Below are 18277 nucleotides of genomic sequence, written 5' to 3' on the forward strand. Positions count from 1 at the left end.
CCTACAGGATATTAACCCTGATTTATACTGTTTGATCAGAACAAGCATCGTCATTGGCCCAGACACGTTCTCGGCCGTGGTTTATAACCCTGATAAAGTAACAGCTATGACAAGTTTTTCATGTTTTCCATTCATCGCAGTAATATCCCTGCGCAAACACTTTAGTTACGAAGACTTGTTTCTCACGGTACCTTGACAACAGTGGTTGTTTTGAGAACTGTATTTCTGGAAAGGCAAAAACCACCACAACCTATGACGAAATACATACTTACACACATACTTATGGCATCGTTTTCTTGTCATAATTCTCATTTTTGTTTTGTAACTGTTAATGATAAACTGTATAAAAGCGATAAGCCAGTCCAGTCAATGCTTTATCTTGAATTGTTACATCCCCTGGTGACTCGGGGTAGCAGAGCCCAACAGAATGCACAAGTGTGGGTGCAGTCACACAAAAAAACAGGAAACTAAATATGCAATAAATGAATATTTATTTATAAAGCAACACACTAACTAGAGGACTAACAGTGGCACCAAATAAAAAATCAGAATCCGAAATAATAATCCCACCCCCCCTTTACAGGTGCTAGGCACCTCAAAGTACAGTGGGTGGTGCTCACTCTAAACTGGGGGGCTAGACAGCAGGTAAATCCTACATGTGTGCAAGATGTACTATCAAATCAAAGTGTACAAAAGGTAATATAACAAATGGAAGCTTTCACATTTCGAATTCTATAGTTGTCTAATATTAACCAAACAGAGAAGAAAACCAAAACAAACAAAAGCTCTACCCACCAGAGCCCTCCCCACAGCTCAAACAAGAGAGAGAGAGAGAACGGAGGACACAGAGAGCTATTTAGAATGAAGGGAACAGGCGTGGAATGATGGGACTGAAACCAAGCGCGCATCTGAGAATTTAGGAGAATGACAACAGCAGGGGGAGACAAAACACAATACACAACACAAGACACACATAACGTACATAAATGAAACACAGAAAACCACCATGTTACTGTGTGTAACATGAATAGTTACAGCTGAGGGGTTGCGGGCCTTCTGCTCCACGATACAGCACAGCCTCTTGTCCATTATTGCTTAAAACTGTCTGTCACTCTTCAATATTTCAAGTTTCAGTTTAAAGTTTTATTGTTACGTCGCATTACGTAAGAGAGAATCTTAGGCTTCGGTTCCTTGACATTGCAGTATCTGACAGGACAGTTGTGTAATGATCTCTGTAGTGACTAAGAAGCCATTTTGTTCTTCAGGACATTCAAGCGTCTGTGGAAGCAGGTGGCCCAGAACCTGGACATCTACAGGAACTTCCCCAGGGTGGGAGGAGGTGGGTGACACTTACAGTCTGGGACACACAACACAGGGGAGGCTGGTGGAGGTAGAAATCGGAGGACGGCCTCATTGTAATGCGTGGAATGGAATGAGGAACACTGTATTGAATGTAAATCACCCATGTCGTCTCCTGCCTTTCAGAATGCGGCGGTAAGAACTTCCACTTCGTCCACAAGTCTGCGGACGTGCAGAGCGTGGTGACGGGGACCATCCGCTCTGCGTTTGAGTACGGAGGGCAGAAGTGCTCCGCCTGCTCCAGGATCTACGTCCCAGACTCCCTGTGGCCTCAGATCAAGCAGGGCCTCCTGGACATCCACAAGCAGATCAAACTGGGAGACGTGAGTTGAGAACAACTTGTTTACATTTTTGAACCATTTAGAAGACACTTTTATCCGTGGCTTAGAGATTACAAGGAGGGTCTCCCTGGAGTAACTTACGGCTTATGCGCCTTACTCAATCGCACACTAGTGGTTGTGTTCCACGGTGGGACCTGAACTCATGACCATCTGATAACCATGACCTCCTGATAACCAACTATCCACTAGGCCAGCACTACCCACCTGGAGCTGGTCCTGGAGTTGTTAGATTCGCCTGGGATATATAGAATAGAATAGAATAGAATAGAATAGACTTTATTGTCGTTGTACAGTTGCCTATACAATGAAATTATAGTGGTTCTTCTGACGGTGCAAAAAACAGAAAACATATTCACATATTCACAAACATATACACATATAACATATCACAGATATTACACACTAGACAATTAAAAAGCGAAAATGCTATAAAACAAGCTAAGAGACAATGAGGTCTGTGGTGTCAAGTGCAAATAAAGACAACAATCTTAAGAAAATAAAAACAACTATAAAAGCAAACTAAAAGACATGAGGTCAGTGGTGTTATAATACTATAATACTGTAAAAATATATAAATGTATAAATAGGCACTTAGAGTAGAGTTATTGCACATTTCTATTGCACTTTTTCCCCTGAAGATAAACATTTATGAACATGTCTTATGTCTATTGTTCAGTGTTCTGATGGTCCATGGGTAGAAACAGCCTGTTTGTTCTAGCCTTTATGCTCCTGTACCTCACTCCAGAGCGCATCAGGCTGAACAGGTGGTGACCAGGGTGGAGGTGGTCTTTAAGAATAATTCCTGCTCTGGAGAGGCACCGAGAGCGTGCCACGTCATCCAGGGAGGGCAGGGGACAGACGATTATTATTTTTTTTTGTTAAATATTGTGTTAAATATTGTGTTAGACATACATCCATGAAATCATGTTGCATGGCTAATATTGTATGTATCAATGTATTTCAGTGGAGGCTGGTGGCGGTAAAATCGGAGGACAGGCCCGCATGAATCCTGTTCTCTGATTTCTACTTCTACTGGTGTATTTTTATGTGCCACTATATTCAATATTATTCCAGTTGAGATACAGAACATTGTGCTACTTGTACCAAGAGGAGTTCCTTGAAATGGTTGAAGTAGATTTTTTAAATTGTATTTGATACGTCAGATTGTATTAACTCTTGTCTCCCTGTCTCCCTTACCCAGCCTGTGGAGGACTTCAGTACCTATTTATCTGCTGTGATCGATGACAAGGTACAGGACTGAAATGTAAAACACTACATGACTACGGCATATACGGTAAATGTGCTTTGTGTGACTGAAATGTAAAAAAAATCAGACTTGGAGTCTAATTGACTTTTTCAATGTCTTGTTTTCATTTAGTCCTTTGCCCGTAATAAGAAGTGGCTGGACCATGCCAAGTCTAACCCTAATCTGAGTATCATCGCTGGGGGCAACTGTGATGACAAGACGGGGTACTATGTTGAGCCCACCATCATTGAGACCAAGGACCCCCGGGAGGCCATCATGGCCGAGGTAAGAGGAGTTGTGGATGACATCATCATCATGCTTGTATATTAACTTTTATATTCATTATTTATACTCACTGTAACACCTATACTGTAATACCTTGCACCGTCTACATTAATATGTCTTTTTGCACTATGCCACTATCTGGTTAGATGCTAAACCACATTGCGTTGTCTCAGTACTTGTACTGTGCAATGACAATAAAGTAGAAAAAGTCGAATCTAACCTTATAGTACCTTCATAATGGCTGTATTGATGGTTCCAGTCATTGATGAGCATACCCAAACTAGTCCTAATAAGATGTGTTATTAGATTAACCTGCATTAGACACACAAGGAAAAACGTACATAATGCAACATGGAACAGAAATGGCATCTGAATTACATAACCTGATTGACTGGTAAATCATTTCCGTGCTGTCTTGTGGAGTAAAAGAGAAGATTAGCATATAAATTACAAATCTGTCAGAGACTCACTGCATGGATTACCTGTATAAACATGCCTAACAAGGATTACCTGTATAAACATGCCTAACAAGGATTACCTGTATAAACATGCCTAACAGGGCCTATTGAGCTGACGCAGCATGTTGGTTTAACTGAACCCTTCTCAACCCTCTTGTTTCACGCTCTGGGTCACAGCAGTGGAAGTGCATAGAGACGCCTCCAGCTGGACGTCATTCTGGGATATGACTGCTGCCATGATTCTTCCAAACACTTAACCACAGCGCATCGATTTATTTGATTGCATTTTTCTTTTCTTTCTTTCGCCCTTATTTACCAGACAAGTTGACTGAGAACATGTTCTCATTTGGAGGAGAGGAGAGGAGAGGAGAGGAGAGGAGAGGAGGGATAATGAACCAATTGAAAGCAGGGGATGATAAGGTGGCCATGATAGTACGAGGGTCTGATGGGGAGTTTTGCCAGGACACCGGTGGTAACTCACCTAGTCTTCTGATAAGTCCCATGGGATCTTTAACTTACCGTTGATTTGAGCAGTAAAAAATAAAATAAAAATCTGCACAATGTTTTCGTAATGAAAAGCAAATGCCGCACTTACCAAATGTTACCATCGCACTGTGGTGGGCCAAGTGTGTGGAGGAACAGCAGTAGCGCTGTGTGACGTCAAGCTGTAGGCCAATGTCTTTACGCACCTTCGCCATGGGGGGACAGTTGGAGGGCTTCGCCCACAGTGTCCCCTTCCCCCATTGGGAGACAGGGACAGTCCATCGTGCTCCAATCACCTCATCGGGGGTGGCTCAGGTAATCACCCTGTGTTAGTTCATGACGGACCCTCTGTCTCTAACCCCTGCAGGAGATCTTTGGGCCCGTCCTGACCGTCTACGTTTACCCTGAGAACAACTACAAAGAGGTCCTGCACCTGATAGATACCACGTCACCCTACGCCCTGACAGGAGCTGTGTTCGCTCTCGACCAGTAAGTTAGGTTGTGTTCGCTCTCGACCAGTAAGTTAGGTTGTGTTCGCTCTCGACCAGTAAGTTAGGTTGTGTTCGCTCTCGACCAGTAAGTTAGGTTGTGTTCGCTCTCGACCAGTAAGTTAGGTTGTGTTCACTCTCGACCAGTAAGTTAGGTTGTGTTCGCTCTCGACCAGTAAGTTAGGTTGTGTTCGCTCTCGACCAGTAAGTTAGGTTGTGTTCGCTCTCGACCAGTAAGTTAGGTTGTGTTCTCTTTCAACCAGTAAGTTAGGTTGTAGAAGCTGTGTTTGTTCTCGACCACTAAGTTAGGTTGTAAGGGCTGTGTTCTCGACCACTAAGTTAGGTTGTAAGGGCTGTGTTCGCGACAAGTAAGTTAGGTTGTAAGGGCTGTGTTCTCGACAAGTAAGCTAGGTTGTAAGGGCTGTGTTCTCGACAAGTAAGTTAGGTTGTAAGGGCTGTGTTCTCGACAAGTAAGCTAGGTTGTAAGGGCTGTGTTCTCGACAAGTAAGTTAGGTTGTAAGGGCTGTGTTCTCGACCAGTAAGTTAGGTTGTAAGGGCTGTGTTCTCGACAAGTAAGTTAGGTTGTAAGGGCTGTGTTCTCGACAAGTAAGTTAGGTTGTAAGGGCTGTGTTCTCAACAAGTAAGTTAGGTTGTAAGGGCTGTGTTCTCGACCAGTAAGTTAGGTTGTAAGGGCTGTGTTCTCGACCAGTAAGTTAGGTTGTAAGGGCTGTGTTCTCAACAAGTAAGTTAGGTTGTAAGGGCTGTGTTCTCGACAAGTAAGTTAGGTTGTAAGGGCTGTGTTCTCAACAAGTAAGTTAGGTTGTAAGGGCTGTGTTCTCAACAAGTAAGTTAGGGTGTAAGGGCTGTGTTCTCAACAAGTAAGTTAGGTTGTAAGGGCTGTGTTCTCAACAAGTAAGTTAGGTTGTAAGGCTGTGTTCTCAACAAGTAAGTTAGGTTGTAAGGGCTGTGTTCTCAACAAGTAAGTTAGGTTGTAAGGGCTGTGTTCTCAACAAGTAAGTTAGGTTGTAAGGGCTGTGTTCTCGACAAGTAAGTTAGGGTGTAAGGGCTGTGTTCTCGACAAGTAAGTTAGGTTGTAAGGGCTGTGTTCTCAACAAGTAAGTTAGGTTGTAAGGGCTGTGTTCTCAACAAGCAAGTTAGGTTGTAAGGGCTGTGTTCTCAACAAGTAAGTTAGGTTGTAAGGGCTGTGTTCTCAACAAGCAAGTTAGGTTGTAAGGGCTGTGTTCTCGACAAGTAACTTACCGGTAGGTTGCTCCACACAACATGATATGGAGTGTCAGCACTCTAATAAGTCCTTGAAGCAAGTACATGATATGATTTTCCTTAAATAAACAATTGCATTCACTGATTATGTCACAGCCTATAAAGCCTACTATAATGACATTTTGGTTGTATGAAAGAAGGACACTGGTCAGAAAGTGTTATTTATATACTGTATGCTTATATATGTGTTTATATATGTGATCTGTGTTTTTAGGAATGTTGTGGATGAGGCAGCCAAGGCCTTGCGGAACGCTGCAGGAAATTACTACGTCAACGACAAGTCCACCGGCTCCGTTGTTGCCCAGCAACCATTTGGTGGCGCCAGAGCCTCAGGTAAGAATATCCACCAGTGTAGCACTGTTTCATCCTGACTCTGTCAAGTCAATGTGTTATTGACCATATGCAGAGGATAGGAACAATTAAATGGTTACTTTACCAGCTTCCTCTCAACAGTGCAAATCAGGATGTAAGAATACAAATACAATAATAACACAATAGGCGATAAGTGTGAGATAAAGGGGGGGGGGGGGTTGTTTACATTACATTTACATTTTTGGCATTTAGCAGACGCCTTATTCCAAAGCGACTTACAATCAATACATTTGAATGCTAAGCATGTGAATCATCAGTCCACCAGTCGTAGCAGGAAGAGTAATGTAGCTCAGGCCCGGGGCCATTGATAGAAGGAAAAACCTTCTCCGATCACCTTCTTCTAAAACCTAGTTTTTTTTATTTTTTATACTGGAGAAACAGAGAAACTTGTGTGTGTGTGGGGGGGTGCGTGTGTCAATCAGTGCAAATTGTCTGTGCCCTTTCCCTGAAGTGTGCATTGGTGACAAAAAACCTTTGGCAAGATGGCCGACACAAAATATGACCTCAGTTTTAGTTTATAGACCTAAACCATGACCTCTCCTGTCTGCAGGTACCAATGACAAACCTGGCGGGCCACACTACGTCCTGAGATGGACCTCTCCCCAGGTGGTGAAGGCCACCAACGTCCCCCTCAGAGAGTGGAAGTACCCCTACATGGGCTGAGAACAGAGCACTGTATCCCCTCCCCTGCCTCCTACTGTAGCCCCGCCTTCATCCAACCCGTCCCCATAGAGGAGTTCCTGACACTGCTCCTTGACCCCTGACCCCCCCCACTCTCCGGTCAAGAAAGAGAATGAAATGAACAAGAGAAATCTCTCTCTCTTTTACCCGTCCAAGTTTGGTACCTCGCCCCAGCAGTCAGCCTGCACTGAACCTCGACATGAATCTGAATGTAATGATGATCTGTTTTAAAATGAAAGAGGGGGAAACTGTGCCCCCCTCTGGCACTTCTTGAGAAGGACCAGCAACTATAGGGCTGCTAGCTCTAGGGTTGCTAGCTGTAGGCTGTTTGCTATTGGCTGGTAGCTGCACAGGAGAATGGTACCAGAGAGTCCCAATGGATCCACAGATACAATCAAACTGTGTTGCTACAGTATAGCATGGATTCTAAACACCTGTACTGATACCTGCAGTTGATTATTTTTACATGAAATGTTCATGGCTGCTGTCTGTCTGTCTGTCTGTCTGTCTGTCTGTCTGTCTGTCTGTCTGTCTGTGTGCTTCTGAGCCTCTCTCTCTGCTCATCTCAGTGCAGACCAGGGCTGAAGGGTTGTCCACGTTTACCCTTTCTGCCGGGGAAGGCTGGTGGAGGGACAGGCTCATTATAAGGTATGGTGTTCGGTTCCATGCATTACAATGGGTCTGTCCCCCGAGGAATTAAGTATTCAGAAGGTTGTTTCAGATATTACACTTTCTGCCAGTATCATTGGTCTTTGACACACACCTCTGATGTTATGTGTAAAGAACGTACCATGTGTCCTTAGAACAGAATCAGATGTCCTTTCATAAAGACTAACCTTAATATTGACACCATTACAGCATGCTAACTGTACAGACAATATTTATTAGAGAAGACTACAATAATGATATCTGCAATTACATTTATATGTACAAACTTCTGGTCCTTATCTTAGCAAAAAATAGCGGTTGTTATGTTCTTTTTGTCGGGTGCTAAAACCATATCCTTATCCTAAAACCGTAAACTCATCCATCCACCTCTTTCACAAATGAATGTTTAATTTACAGAACTAAAGCAATGATCATCGCATATCATAGGCTCTCCTCTTATGTCCTAATTGGTTGGCTGAGCTGTCACAGTGAAATGCCCCGCCTCCTGACCTGTCACTGATGGGAGAGGAATGTAGTTGGAGGTATAGATGGAGGACAGGCTCATTGTAATGCATGGAATGAAGAATGGTGTGTTTGATACCATCCCTCCTGCCATCCCATGCAGTACAATGAGCCTGTCCTCCCATTTCTACCTCCACCAGCCTCCCCCGCTGGGCCGCTTGACAGTATGTGTGCTCTGTGGCTATGTGCATGCTGTTACCCTTTTACTTCAGTCTTGCTTTGCTAGCCAATTAATGTTTACCACAGTAACACTGCATCCTTACTGTTGCTTCTTCACTTGTAAAATACTGTATTTTACAGAGCTAGCTATTTTAATCTGTACATTTTTTTTTAAAATGTCATGCTGTCTCAGTCGTTTGAAAATTAGGGGGGATATATTTTCATAAAGTGTATTTTGTATTTTAAACTTCTTTCTGTTTTACAGCAATGCAAATAGAAATGATTTATCTTCAAATGTGCCTGTATTAGTAATATACTAGAATGAGTTAGACTTTGAATTTGCAATAAATAATATTACATTATTTCAGTATTGATCTAAATCATACATCTTCGTCATCCTTGCTTCATTCGATGTCTTAAGAAAACATTTTCCATCTTCCAGTCTCTTCCATCCATTCTGTCATCCATCTATCCATCTTCCATTCTATCCTCCATCCATCCATATTGCTTTCTATCATCTAACCATCTTCCAGATCTTGTTGGCCCTGCATGGGGACACTGTCCCACCCTGAGCCTTCAAAGTCAGGTCTTGTGCAGTCCTTTTCTTTTATCATCACCCAGTTCCTGGGAAAGCCTTTGACTGTCCTTCACAGAGTTATGTGGAGTATGCTAGTAGCTAATTTCTGATAGTGTATGGAATGCATTGTAATGCAGATTATGGAATAACATGATGTATTATCATTATGCACAATTCTTCATGAGACGGCATACCTCAAATACCTCTATCTCCTTCTTTGAATGATAGTAGGCTATGATTATGTGCATTGTTTTCTTCAATAATCAGTACGAACATTCACCTGTCAATAAGTATTCAACGGTTTATAGAATAAATTTGAGTCATGTCATATTCACGTCGAATTTTTTAAGCCGCTTTTTCCTAACTCTAACCCTTTCTTTCTTTCTTCTTTTCCCTTTTTTTTTTTTTAACCATATGGCCTTACTTAGAGCAACTGACTATAAAGTGCCATGCGTGGGATTGAGAATGTTGGCGCGAAATGCGACACACACTTCTAATTGACAACTCTGAATAGTGAGAGTGTGGGAAAGCTTAGGTTAGCGGAGGCTTTCCAGGGGCGCCTTTGGCCGCTTTTGTACTCTGAGCAGCAGCTGCTGCTGGACTATTCAGTTTGAATGTTTACTCAATAGATGGAAGCTTTCGGGGTCTCAGTTCTCCCGCCAAAAACTTTTGCCTCTTGCCATTTTTCAAGTGGAAAGGTGGGGGCAAGTTTTAGGTCTGTAGATGGTCGTTAAGCCTACTTCAACAGTTGTCGATAGGAAGACTTGCCTAATCTCCGCTCTTGGCAATAGAGAGGCCTGGTCTTATATGCGGATACCACAATAGAGAGAGAGAGAGAGAGAGAGAGAGAGAGAGAGAGAGAGAGAGAGAGAGAGAGAGAGAGAGAGAGAGAGAGAGAGAGAGAGAGAGAGAGAGAGAGAGAGAGAGAGAGAGAGAGAGAGAGAGAGAGAGAGAGAGAGAGAGAGAGAGGGAGAGAGAGAGAGAGAGAGAGAGAGAGAGAGAGAGAGAGAGAGAGAGAGAGAGAGAGAGAGAGAGAGAGAGAGAGAGAGAGAGAGAGAGAGAGAGAGAGAGAGAGAGAGAGAGAGAGAGAGAAGAGAGAGAATAATAAGAGAGAATAATAAGAGAGAATAATAAGAGAGAATAATTTAATATTAACCTATTTAGACCACTTATTTTATGACCATGAGTGTTTCATTTCTTTTTCTTATTTTAGGTAGCCTCCCAATGCTGGTTTAATGTGTATTGCAAGTGCAAGGGTTTCAGGCTGACACCAAGAGCTCCTATAAATCACTATCAAGAGAGATCCAAGATTCATCCAATATAATGTATTTTTTATTCGCTAATAATTTCAGTCAAGGAATACTGCCATATCAATGTGATACATCTACGTTCCACAGTTACAATTCAGCATGGGTTAAAACATTGTCTCCCAAATAAGAATGACACCGAATCGATATAAATATTTTACAATATGTAAGGACATTTATCTTCACACATGTGAAGTTACAATACATGCGCAACTGCGCATTAAGAGCTAGAGCATTCTAAAGAGAATAATAGACATTCATTTCAACTTTTACAAAAAGATAAAATTGTAAAGGGAATAATAATTTCCTACAAGAAGAGAATACAATGGCCTGTAATAAGCCAACATCATTCTCTGGTATTTTTCACATCGACAGTCTCAGTGCTAAACGTCTCCAAATGATGCGCATCGATCACCAGGGTCTCCAAAGCGGCCCCCTGCCCCCGACGGTGACGCTTTTCGGAGTGTTGATGTTGTGAGGGATCGTGGCGCGGCTTGGACTCAGCGTGGGCCTGCTGTCACCAGGCTGCTGGGCACGATGGAAGTGACTGATGAGCTTCTGTTGTGAGTCTGACGGCTGGTTGTGCGCCGAGAGGAAACGGAGCGTTTCTTCCAAACACCGAATGAATCCCTCTGAGTGGCTCTGAGCAGACGCGCCTGGGGGGGCAGCAGGGTCCTTGGTGTGGTCTCTCAGGTAGAGCACCGCTGTCTCGAGGACGTCAGCTTTCTCCAGTTTGGAGTTGGGTTGGTGCTCTTGAAGCTCGGGTTTAAGGAGGGTTTTCAGCTGTTCGATGCTGTTGTTAATGCGGTCTCGTCGCATCTTTTCCACCACTGGTTTTCTTATCTGGAGAAAACAGAAATGAAGAAAAGTTGGTTAGGTATTTGCAGTTTTAAAATAGCCCTTTTCAAATAGAAGACCGTTTTAGCCTATACTTACTTTGATTTTATCTTTCGCGGTCAGCACCATGTTGCAAACTTTGACAGGAGCCATCGCGGTGAATGAATGTTTGATATTGGTTGCCTGTTATCATATGTTATCATGTCATATCAGAGGTCTGAGCTACTCACGTCAACAAGGCTTCCGTATTTATACGCCGCCCCACACTGTAAACCCGTGTGGGTCTCAGTGTGACAGGGCTTTCCCACACTTGCTGGCCAATCAGGGCCGCGGAGAGTACAATGACAGAGGCTTCAATTACTTCATGCTAAATGGACTGTCTATTGCCTCGGGGACAATGAGTGTGTCCCAGGGGAACAGGTGGAGTGTGCGATGAAAGAGTGCCGTGAAATAGTTGACTCTGTTCCTCGCGACGGCATTCCAAGATGTGGCTTTCCATTCACATGAAAGGCTGACAGATCAAAAGGCGGGAAAAGTTGGCCTCCATTAATGAACGAGGTTCCAACAGATTAATCAGGATCAAGAGATCCCAGGCGTCTCTGCCGCAGGAGTTTTTCCCGCTCATTTTTGATAAATGAGTTCTTTTGATGAATTCATTCAACGCTGTTATGATTAGTGTAGTCACTTTATTTATATTCACTCTCTACTGTATAATGGTATTATTAATGGATAGTTACTTATTATTATATTGTCATAATAATATATCTATAGTGACAATAATTCGTATATTATAATTGTTATGCTATTATTATTATTAGTAGTATTATGATCCACATTATTATTATTATTATTATTATTATTGTTATTATTATTATAATCATCATCATCATCATCATCATTACAATTAGGCGTACACAATTGAACATGCATTTCAGACACAGTTTCGATACTGGAGCGAAACCGGTTATTCATCCGAACCTTAAGAAACAACCGTTTTTCTGTTGTTCCACATCTTTCAACGTGATATTTTTCCGTATGGACCCCTGGGAATTAGATGGCCCATTGAGGCCCGTGACTAATGCGGTATTGAGCTCGGCACACTTCTATTGTCGCCGTGTTGAAAGTGTGCTGTGGGAAAGTTGGGACAACAGCCTCCAGGGTGAGCCTTTGAAGACAGGAGCAGCTGGCCTCGGTGGCGGGAAACCTCTGTCAGCGCGGGAAACCTCGGTCAGCTCGGGTGAACCGAGTCCAATGTCAATGCACTGACTACGATTCGAACGGTTTTCTTCCGTGAAATGTGTAGGTTTACCAAAAGAACAATTCTGCTGTGGCAATGTTACACTACACATCCATGTGAATGTGTTCTGCATTGGCAGGTGTGTTAACTGAAAGTTGGACATTTGATATGCCATATTTGCATGATGGCAGCCAGACAGTGAACAACTAGCGGTTTGGGAGTGAATGGACACTTGTTCACCCAAATAATTGTCTCTGAGTCTGCCTTTCTTTTTTTCTCCCACACATATTGCTCTTGTAAAACGGGCACAATGCATTCCTGGCTGTTGTGTTGAACCAGGCTTTGACTCTAGGTGCCCTCCCTCCCTCGCGAGGGCACAGCTCTCCCACAAAGAGGGGCAGGTGCTGGGTGTCACGCTTCCCATGAAGTGTCCTTGTGACTTCAGCCTCTCAGAGAACCTGGGAAGCGCCTGACCTCCGCATGCAGGAGAGGGGTCTCTCCATCTCCCCCTTGATGTGGCCCAGGGGCTGGTGTGTGTGTGTGTGTGTGTGTGTGTGTGTGTGTGTGTGTGCATGCATTCCTGGGTCATGTGACCTGTTTGCACCCACATTCACAGTGAAGGTATGCAGGGGAGGAGGCCACTCGAGGCGGGAAACCGCAGCACGTTGTCAAATACCTTCTGTCTTCCTTTAACGCTGTCGTTGGGTTAGTGAGTGTGTTGGTGGTCACCTTTACATTATATCTGCCCCACACACACGCACACACACACACACACACACACGCACACGCACACACACTATATTCTGTGTTGTAGTCTTGATCTTCAACATGACATACACATTTCTCTCCACATACGTGACCCACGAATAAGTCAATTTAACAAATGATCATCGCTGATTTGTGTATGTAATGCCATCCATTGTGTGTGTGTGTGTGTGTGTGTGTATATTTACTCTGCTATTATTTACCTTGTTGTTAGGTATGCAGAGTGTGTGAGAGGCGCGGGTCCAGCCCTGGTGCAGATGGCCTATAGAGGAGCAGGATAATGGGGCTGATGGATCCGTGGTGGCCGCAGCAGGCCGGGCCTCGGCCCTGAATGGGAGCTTAAGTGTGGGAAAGAGGAGCAGGTCGGCGCTCTCACACATTCCTCACTAGAGAGAGGGCCTTTGGCTGCACACACACACACACACACACACACACACACACATTGGGGCATCTGGGCTCAAAGCCATGGAGACTGTTTGGCGTGTGTGTGTGGGGTGGGGTGGGATGTGTGTGTGTGTGTGTGTGTGTGTTTGTGTGTGGATGTGCCACATAATGAGGCCATCGCTTGTCTTTGTGAATAGATGGAATGTGGGCATTGGAATGCGTTCATCCTCCATTGATGGTGTTTTCATCTGCAGCGTTTTCCATGACTCACTCTGAGAAACCTCGAGGAGGAAAGAAGAGAAAGGAGTGAGGATTTCCCTCCAAAAATGACCCTGCCATCTGCCTCTTTACACACACGTCTGTATGGCTTTTTAAGCACATTAAACCTGATCAATATGTTTTCTCTATTTATCGTTAGTAACCATGAGAAACAATGTACATCATTATTTTAATGCAACCTGTGACACTATATAGAAATCATTTACAGTATGTTGACTTATTCATGAGTGATATGATTATTTTTATTTTTTTAAAGAATAACATCATTGAACATAAGCACACTTTAACTATGTATCCATCACATCACTGGGCTTCAGTGACAGCAGCAGGATAGGAGGAGAGGATAGGAGGAGAGGAGAGAGGGGAGAGAGAGGAGGGGCGGGGAGAGGAGAGGTGAGGAGAGGTGAGGAGAGGAGGAGAGAGGTGAGATGAGGAGGTGAGACGAGAGGAGAGAGAGAGGAGGGGCGGGGAGAGGAGAGGAGAAGAGAGGCAAGGAGAGGAGAGGAGAAGAGGTGAGGAGAAGAGAGGGGAGGAGAAGAGAAGAGAGGAGAGGAGAGGAGAGGAGAGGAGAGGAGAGGAGAGGAGAGGAGAGGAGAGGAGAGGAGAGGAGAGGAGAGGAAAGGAGAAGACAGGAGAGGTAGGTAAGTGCTAGACTATGTGAACGAGAAGGGGGGGGGGCACGTGTCCCCTGGCTCAGCGGTGCCTCAGATCTGGGCAGCAGGTTGAAAGGGTGTCTCTGGAGGGGAGGGGAGGGGGGGTGGGTGGGGGTGGATGGAGAGGTGGTGTGGGGGGGTCTATTGACAGGAGGATGTGTGAGTAGGTTCCTGTGCTGCTTTCCCACACTCCAGAGCCCATTTATTACACATTCTCTATTGGGGGGTGGGGGGGGGGGGGTGTATGTATTGAACAATAGAAGTGTGCCTTTCCAGAGGACACTGGATAATTGTGTTTAATTGGCATTTATAATGGGAATGTTCCTCTCTCTCTCTGTCTTCTGCTCTGGGATGGCAGAGCAAGAGTTGAAGGATGAATAATCCATTTTCCAGACTTTTTTAATGTTGATATTCACTGTTACTATAAATAAGGAGGTCAGAAACATTGGTGAACTCTTTAGAGAGACTGAAAATGATGAAATATGAAATGATGAAATACATCATTTATTTCCTGCGTATTTACTTTTTATTTTTCTGCGTATTTACTTTAGATTTTTCTGCATCTTTGTTATTTTTGGTCTTCCCTATTTCTCTCTGAAGCGACCATATGCCCTGTGTGACTGGCCTCTACCGTGTGAAGTGTGCTGCTCCTTATCTTTATGCCTTTAGGGGCCCTTATCAAGTCTCCTGTCTCCCCCACGGCCCATCTGCAGAGGCCTGATCAGAGAGAGAGGGAACGTTCCCAGGTAATAAAAGTGTAACGACCTGCTTGTGTTCAGTCTGGACCTCTGAGAGCTGCAGCAGCCTTCCCTCTGTGGAGGCCATGAGGCCAGTTAACCAGGAGATAATTGATGCCTCTCCCATTGTTGTGTCCGCCTCGCCCACTGGCCTGGGAGTGTGGGAAAGCTAATCCTGCCTGGGACTCATGGCTTTGTAATGCTAATGTCCTCCTATAAATAGGGGAGCTGGCTCCTCTCTCAGCTCACAACTCACTCGCCTTCCTCAGAGAAGCAGCACTCTCCCTACTCTCCCAGAATGGCTCCTACCTGCTACACCAGAGACTCAACCGACAACTCGATGCTCTCGACCAAAGACAAACATAAAGTAAGTTCTGTTACCAATCGCTTTTTGCGTTATTGATTGTTTGAATGATTGAATTATTCCCTTCATGGATTGAGCTCAAAGGACATAGAACTAACAGACCTCCCTCTTTTTTCTCAACAGCTAAGGAAACCGGTTGTGGAGAAGATGCGTCGTGATCGCATCAACAGCTGCATCGAGCAGCTCAAGGCCCTGCTAGAGAGGGAGTTCCAGAAGCAGGACCCCAACGCCAAGCTGGAGAAGGCCGACATCCTGGAGATGACGGTGATGTTCATGAAGCAGCAGCTGCAGCCTCAGAGCGCCGCTTCCCCTCACAGCACCCGCAGCGACGGCTACTCCCAGTGCTGGAGCCAGACCCTGCACTTCCTGTCCGCCAACTCCCTGAAGGATGTGGCGCTTCAGCACCTGCAGCACTCCCACGGTGCCCAGAGAGCTGCCCGGGATGTCTGCCCCACCTCTCCCCTCTCCTCCTCCTCCTCCTCCCAGCACCACGGCCAGGGCCCAGTCAAACAGGGCACCAGTGGGCCGAGACCAGTCTGGAGGCCCTGGTAGAGCCGCTGGCAAAGATTTTCTCTCTCAAACTGGATGGCTGTTAACCATCTTTGATGATGTAGGAAGTTTCTACTTCCAGTGTTGATACATGCGTATGTCAGGTCCTTCATTTATGAAGGATAGCAAGCGTTGTGTAGCGACTGTTATGGTTTAGTTTCTCCTGTAAAGGAGGTATGTCTTGAAAATCTGCTTCGTGAAAAGAAGCACTGCAATCAGATTGATGGCAGTTTTGTTTATGAAATTAACTGTACTGATTTGATTATGCTCTCACAGAGAAGCAGACAAAAGTATTTGTATTACTTCATATTGAAGAATATGTTTGATTGTGTTTACAGTCAGTGACAGGTCAGGAGGCGTCGCCACAGTCACACTCAGATGCACCTGTGTGGTGCTTAGCCCTCCACATTTTCTGTGAAGATACTTTGTAAAGATTATATCTTTATAGCTCAATGGTTGCTTAGCCAACTGAAACCTTGTTATAACCCCAGCAATATATGTGCGGCACTGTCCTATTGAAGGATATTGCATTCAAATACATGAATATGCCTTTTGTAAAGGCTCGATTTGGGACTGCTGATGTTCCAGCTATGGTACTTTTGTACTGTGAAATACACTGTTGACACTGTGTGTCATTCGCTGTCACTTGATGAAGTGAACAAATGTAAAAAATGTTTGTGTCTGAACCAGAAAGTGTGTATATTTGCTATGAGCAGTTGTATCGCTCATGGCCTCAAATAAATGCTTTCAAATGTATCACACTGTGTGTGTCTGAGTTTCCTGAAGAGCTGCAGTCAAGTGAGGAGAAAGAGTTGGAATGTAGAAATGTTACAAACAGAACATTGAAACTGAAGTGTACGGGAGGGGAGGGGATAGTGGGATAGAACAAATAGACTGGAAAAACATTACAAAAAAAAAGTTACCTTATTTATTATTTACAATAATTCAGTTCCATATTACCTTAATATTTCACTACACTTCAAAACATCATACTTATTTGTGGAGTTTGGAATTTATAACTGCATTGATCTTTTATTATTAAGGACAGCACAGCCCTATTATTAGTCAAGCAGACTCTCTAATTCAGAGCAAATTACAGTTAAAATAATAATGGTAAGACTGGTATGTGTCATAGCTGATCTTGAAAGGGGAATATTGAGATAGATAGATAGACATATAGATAGATAGTGAAACTCAATAATCAATGATCAGGGAGGGGCTTTGTGTGGATACAATAGGGTCTGCATCTGACCTCCTGGGTCTGGAGCTCTCTCTGCGTTCCCACACTCCTAACAATATACCTGCCCTGTGTGGGACAACAGATAACATCAACTACTGTGTGTGTGTGTGTGTGTGTGTGTGTGTGTATGCCTGTGTGTGTGCGTGTGTGTGTGTGTGAGAAAGAGAGAGAAGGAGAGGGGAGGGAGGGAGGGGGCACCCATGGCCTGGGGGTAGAGCCGCAGTCGATGAGGCTGGAAGAGGGAGTGTGCCATACAGGGTCTCACATGTGCGTGTGTGTACGTGTATGTGTGTGTGTGTGTGTGTGTGTGTGTGTGTGTGTGTATGTGTGTGTGTGTGTGTGTGTGTGTGTGTGTGATGAGTGTGTGTGTGTGTGTGTGTGTGTTTTGATTGATTGAAAACCTTTATTGTCCCCAATGGGGAAATTTTGTTGTCAAACAGCTCAGTTAGGGCAGACAGAAAACATTCAGTAAAATACATAAAACACATAAAACAGTGCAGGCTCAATAAGTAAAAAGTTCCAAGTTCCAAAGATCCAAAGATCCAGCTCCAGGTTTCCCCCACCCTGCAGGGCCTGGTTGTAGAGTCGGAGTGTGTGTGTGTGTGTGTGTGTGTGTGTGTGTGTGTGTGAGAGTGTGCTCAAGGTGTGTTTAGGGCCTGTAAGCCATCACCTGGGAGAGGAGAGCAGACTTGTTCCCCAGACTGACACCTGCTTGCAGAGAGCCAGGGTTTCCCACGCTGGCTAACAGGCCCTGTGACAGGCCCAGGCCCATCCTGCCATATAGACAGCACCACTCAGATCTTCAAAGGAGACCTCACCCCTCATTAAGTTGTTGTGTCACTTAAGTCAATCCGTTCACTAGTCATATATAAATGAGGGCACACTCTGTTTTAGTCTGGATGAAAGAAAATGCACACATGGTCAGATCCTAAAAATAATTGACAGAATAAATCGTGTAACATTTAAATGGATGGAAGTTAGTATATAGAGTCTATGAAAATATTTACTATCATTTTTCTATTAGA

At 44.2% G+C, this 18277-nt stretch overlaps 3 protein-coding genes across 3 annotated transcripts in view; 2 read left to right on the forward strand and 1 right to left on the reverse strand.

Annotated features, from left to right (window-relative positions):
• aldh4a1 (aldehyde dehydrogenase 4 family, member A1) overlaps window positions 1-8695 on the forward strand; it is a 14296-nt gene extending 5601 nt beyond the window's left edge. Inside the window, exons 9-15 of the mRNA XM_080545469.1 lie at window positions 1266-1339; window positions 1486-1682; window positions 2902-2949; window positions 3079-3231; window positions 4540-4661; window positions 6156-6274; window positions 6864-8695. Of these exons, the coding sequence (XP_080401595.1) occupies window positions 1266-1339; window positions 1486-1682; window positions 2902-2949; window positions 3079-3231; window positions 4540-4661; window positions 6156-6274; window positions 6864-6976 (826 nt within the window). The 3' untranslated portion in view covers window positions 6977-8695. The remainder of the gene's footprint in view (window positions 1-1265; window positions 1340-1485; window positions 1683-2901; window positions 2950-3078; window positions 3232-4539; window positions 4662-6155; window positions 6275-6863) is intronic.
• A 1923-nt stretch (window positions 8696-10618) lies between these two features.
• On the reverse strand, window positions 10619-11197 carry LOC308171085 (transcription factor HES-5-like; the record flags this gene model as incomplete). Its single annotated transcript, XM_080545957.1, has 2 exons — window positions 10619-11050; window positions 11144-11197. 2 exons carry the CDS (start codon window positions 11195-11197, stop codon window positions 10619-10621), a joined length of 486 nt encoding a protein of 161 aa, XP_080402083.1.
• Window positions 11198-15397: 4200 nt separating this feature from the next.
• On the forward strand, window positions 15398-16015 carry LOC308171064 (transcription factor HES-5-like; the record flags this gene model as incomplete). Its single annotated transcript, XM_080545937.1, has 2 exons — window positions 15398-15466; window positions 15587-16015. The coding sequence occupies 2 exons, from the start codon at window positions 15398-15400 to the stop codon at window positions 16013-16015; spliced, it is 498 nt and encodes a 165-aa protein (XP_080402063.1).
• Between the last annotated feature and the right edge of the window lie 2262 nt (window positions 16016-18277).

Source organism: Nansenia antarctica (assembly GCF_963989245.1).
Source record: "Nansenia antarctica genome assembly, chromosome: 15".
NCBI lineage: Eukaryota > Metazoa > Chordata > Actinopteri > Argentiniformes > Microstomatidae > Nansenia > Nansenia antarctica.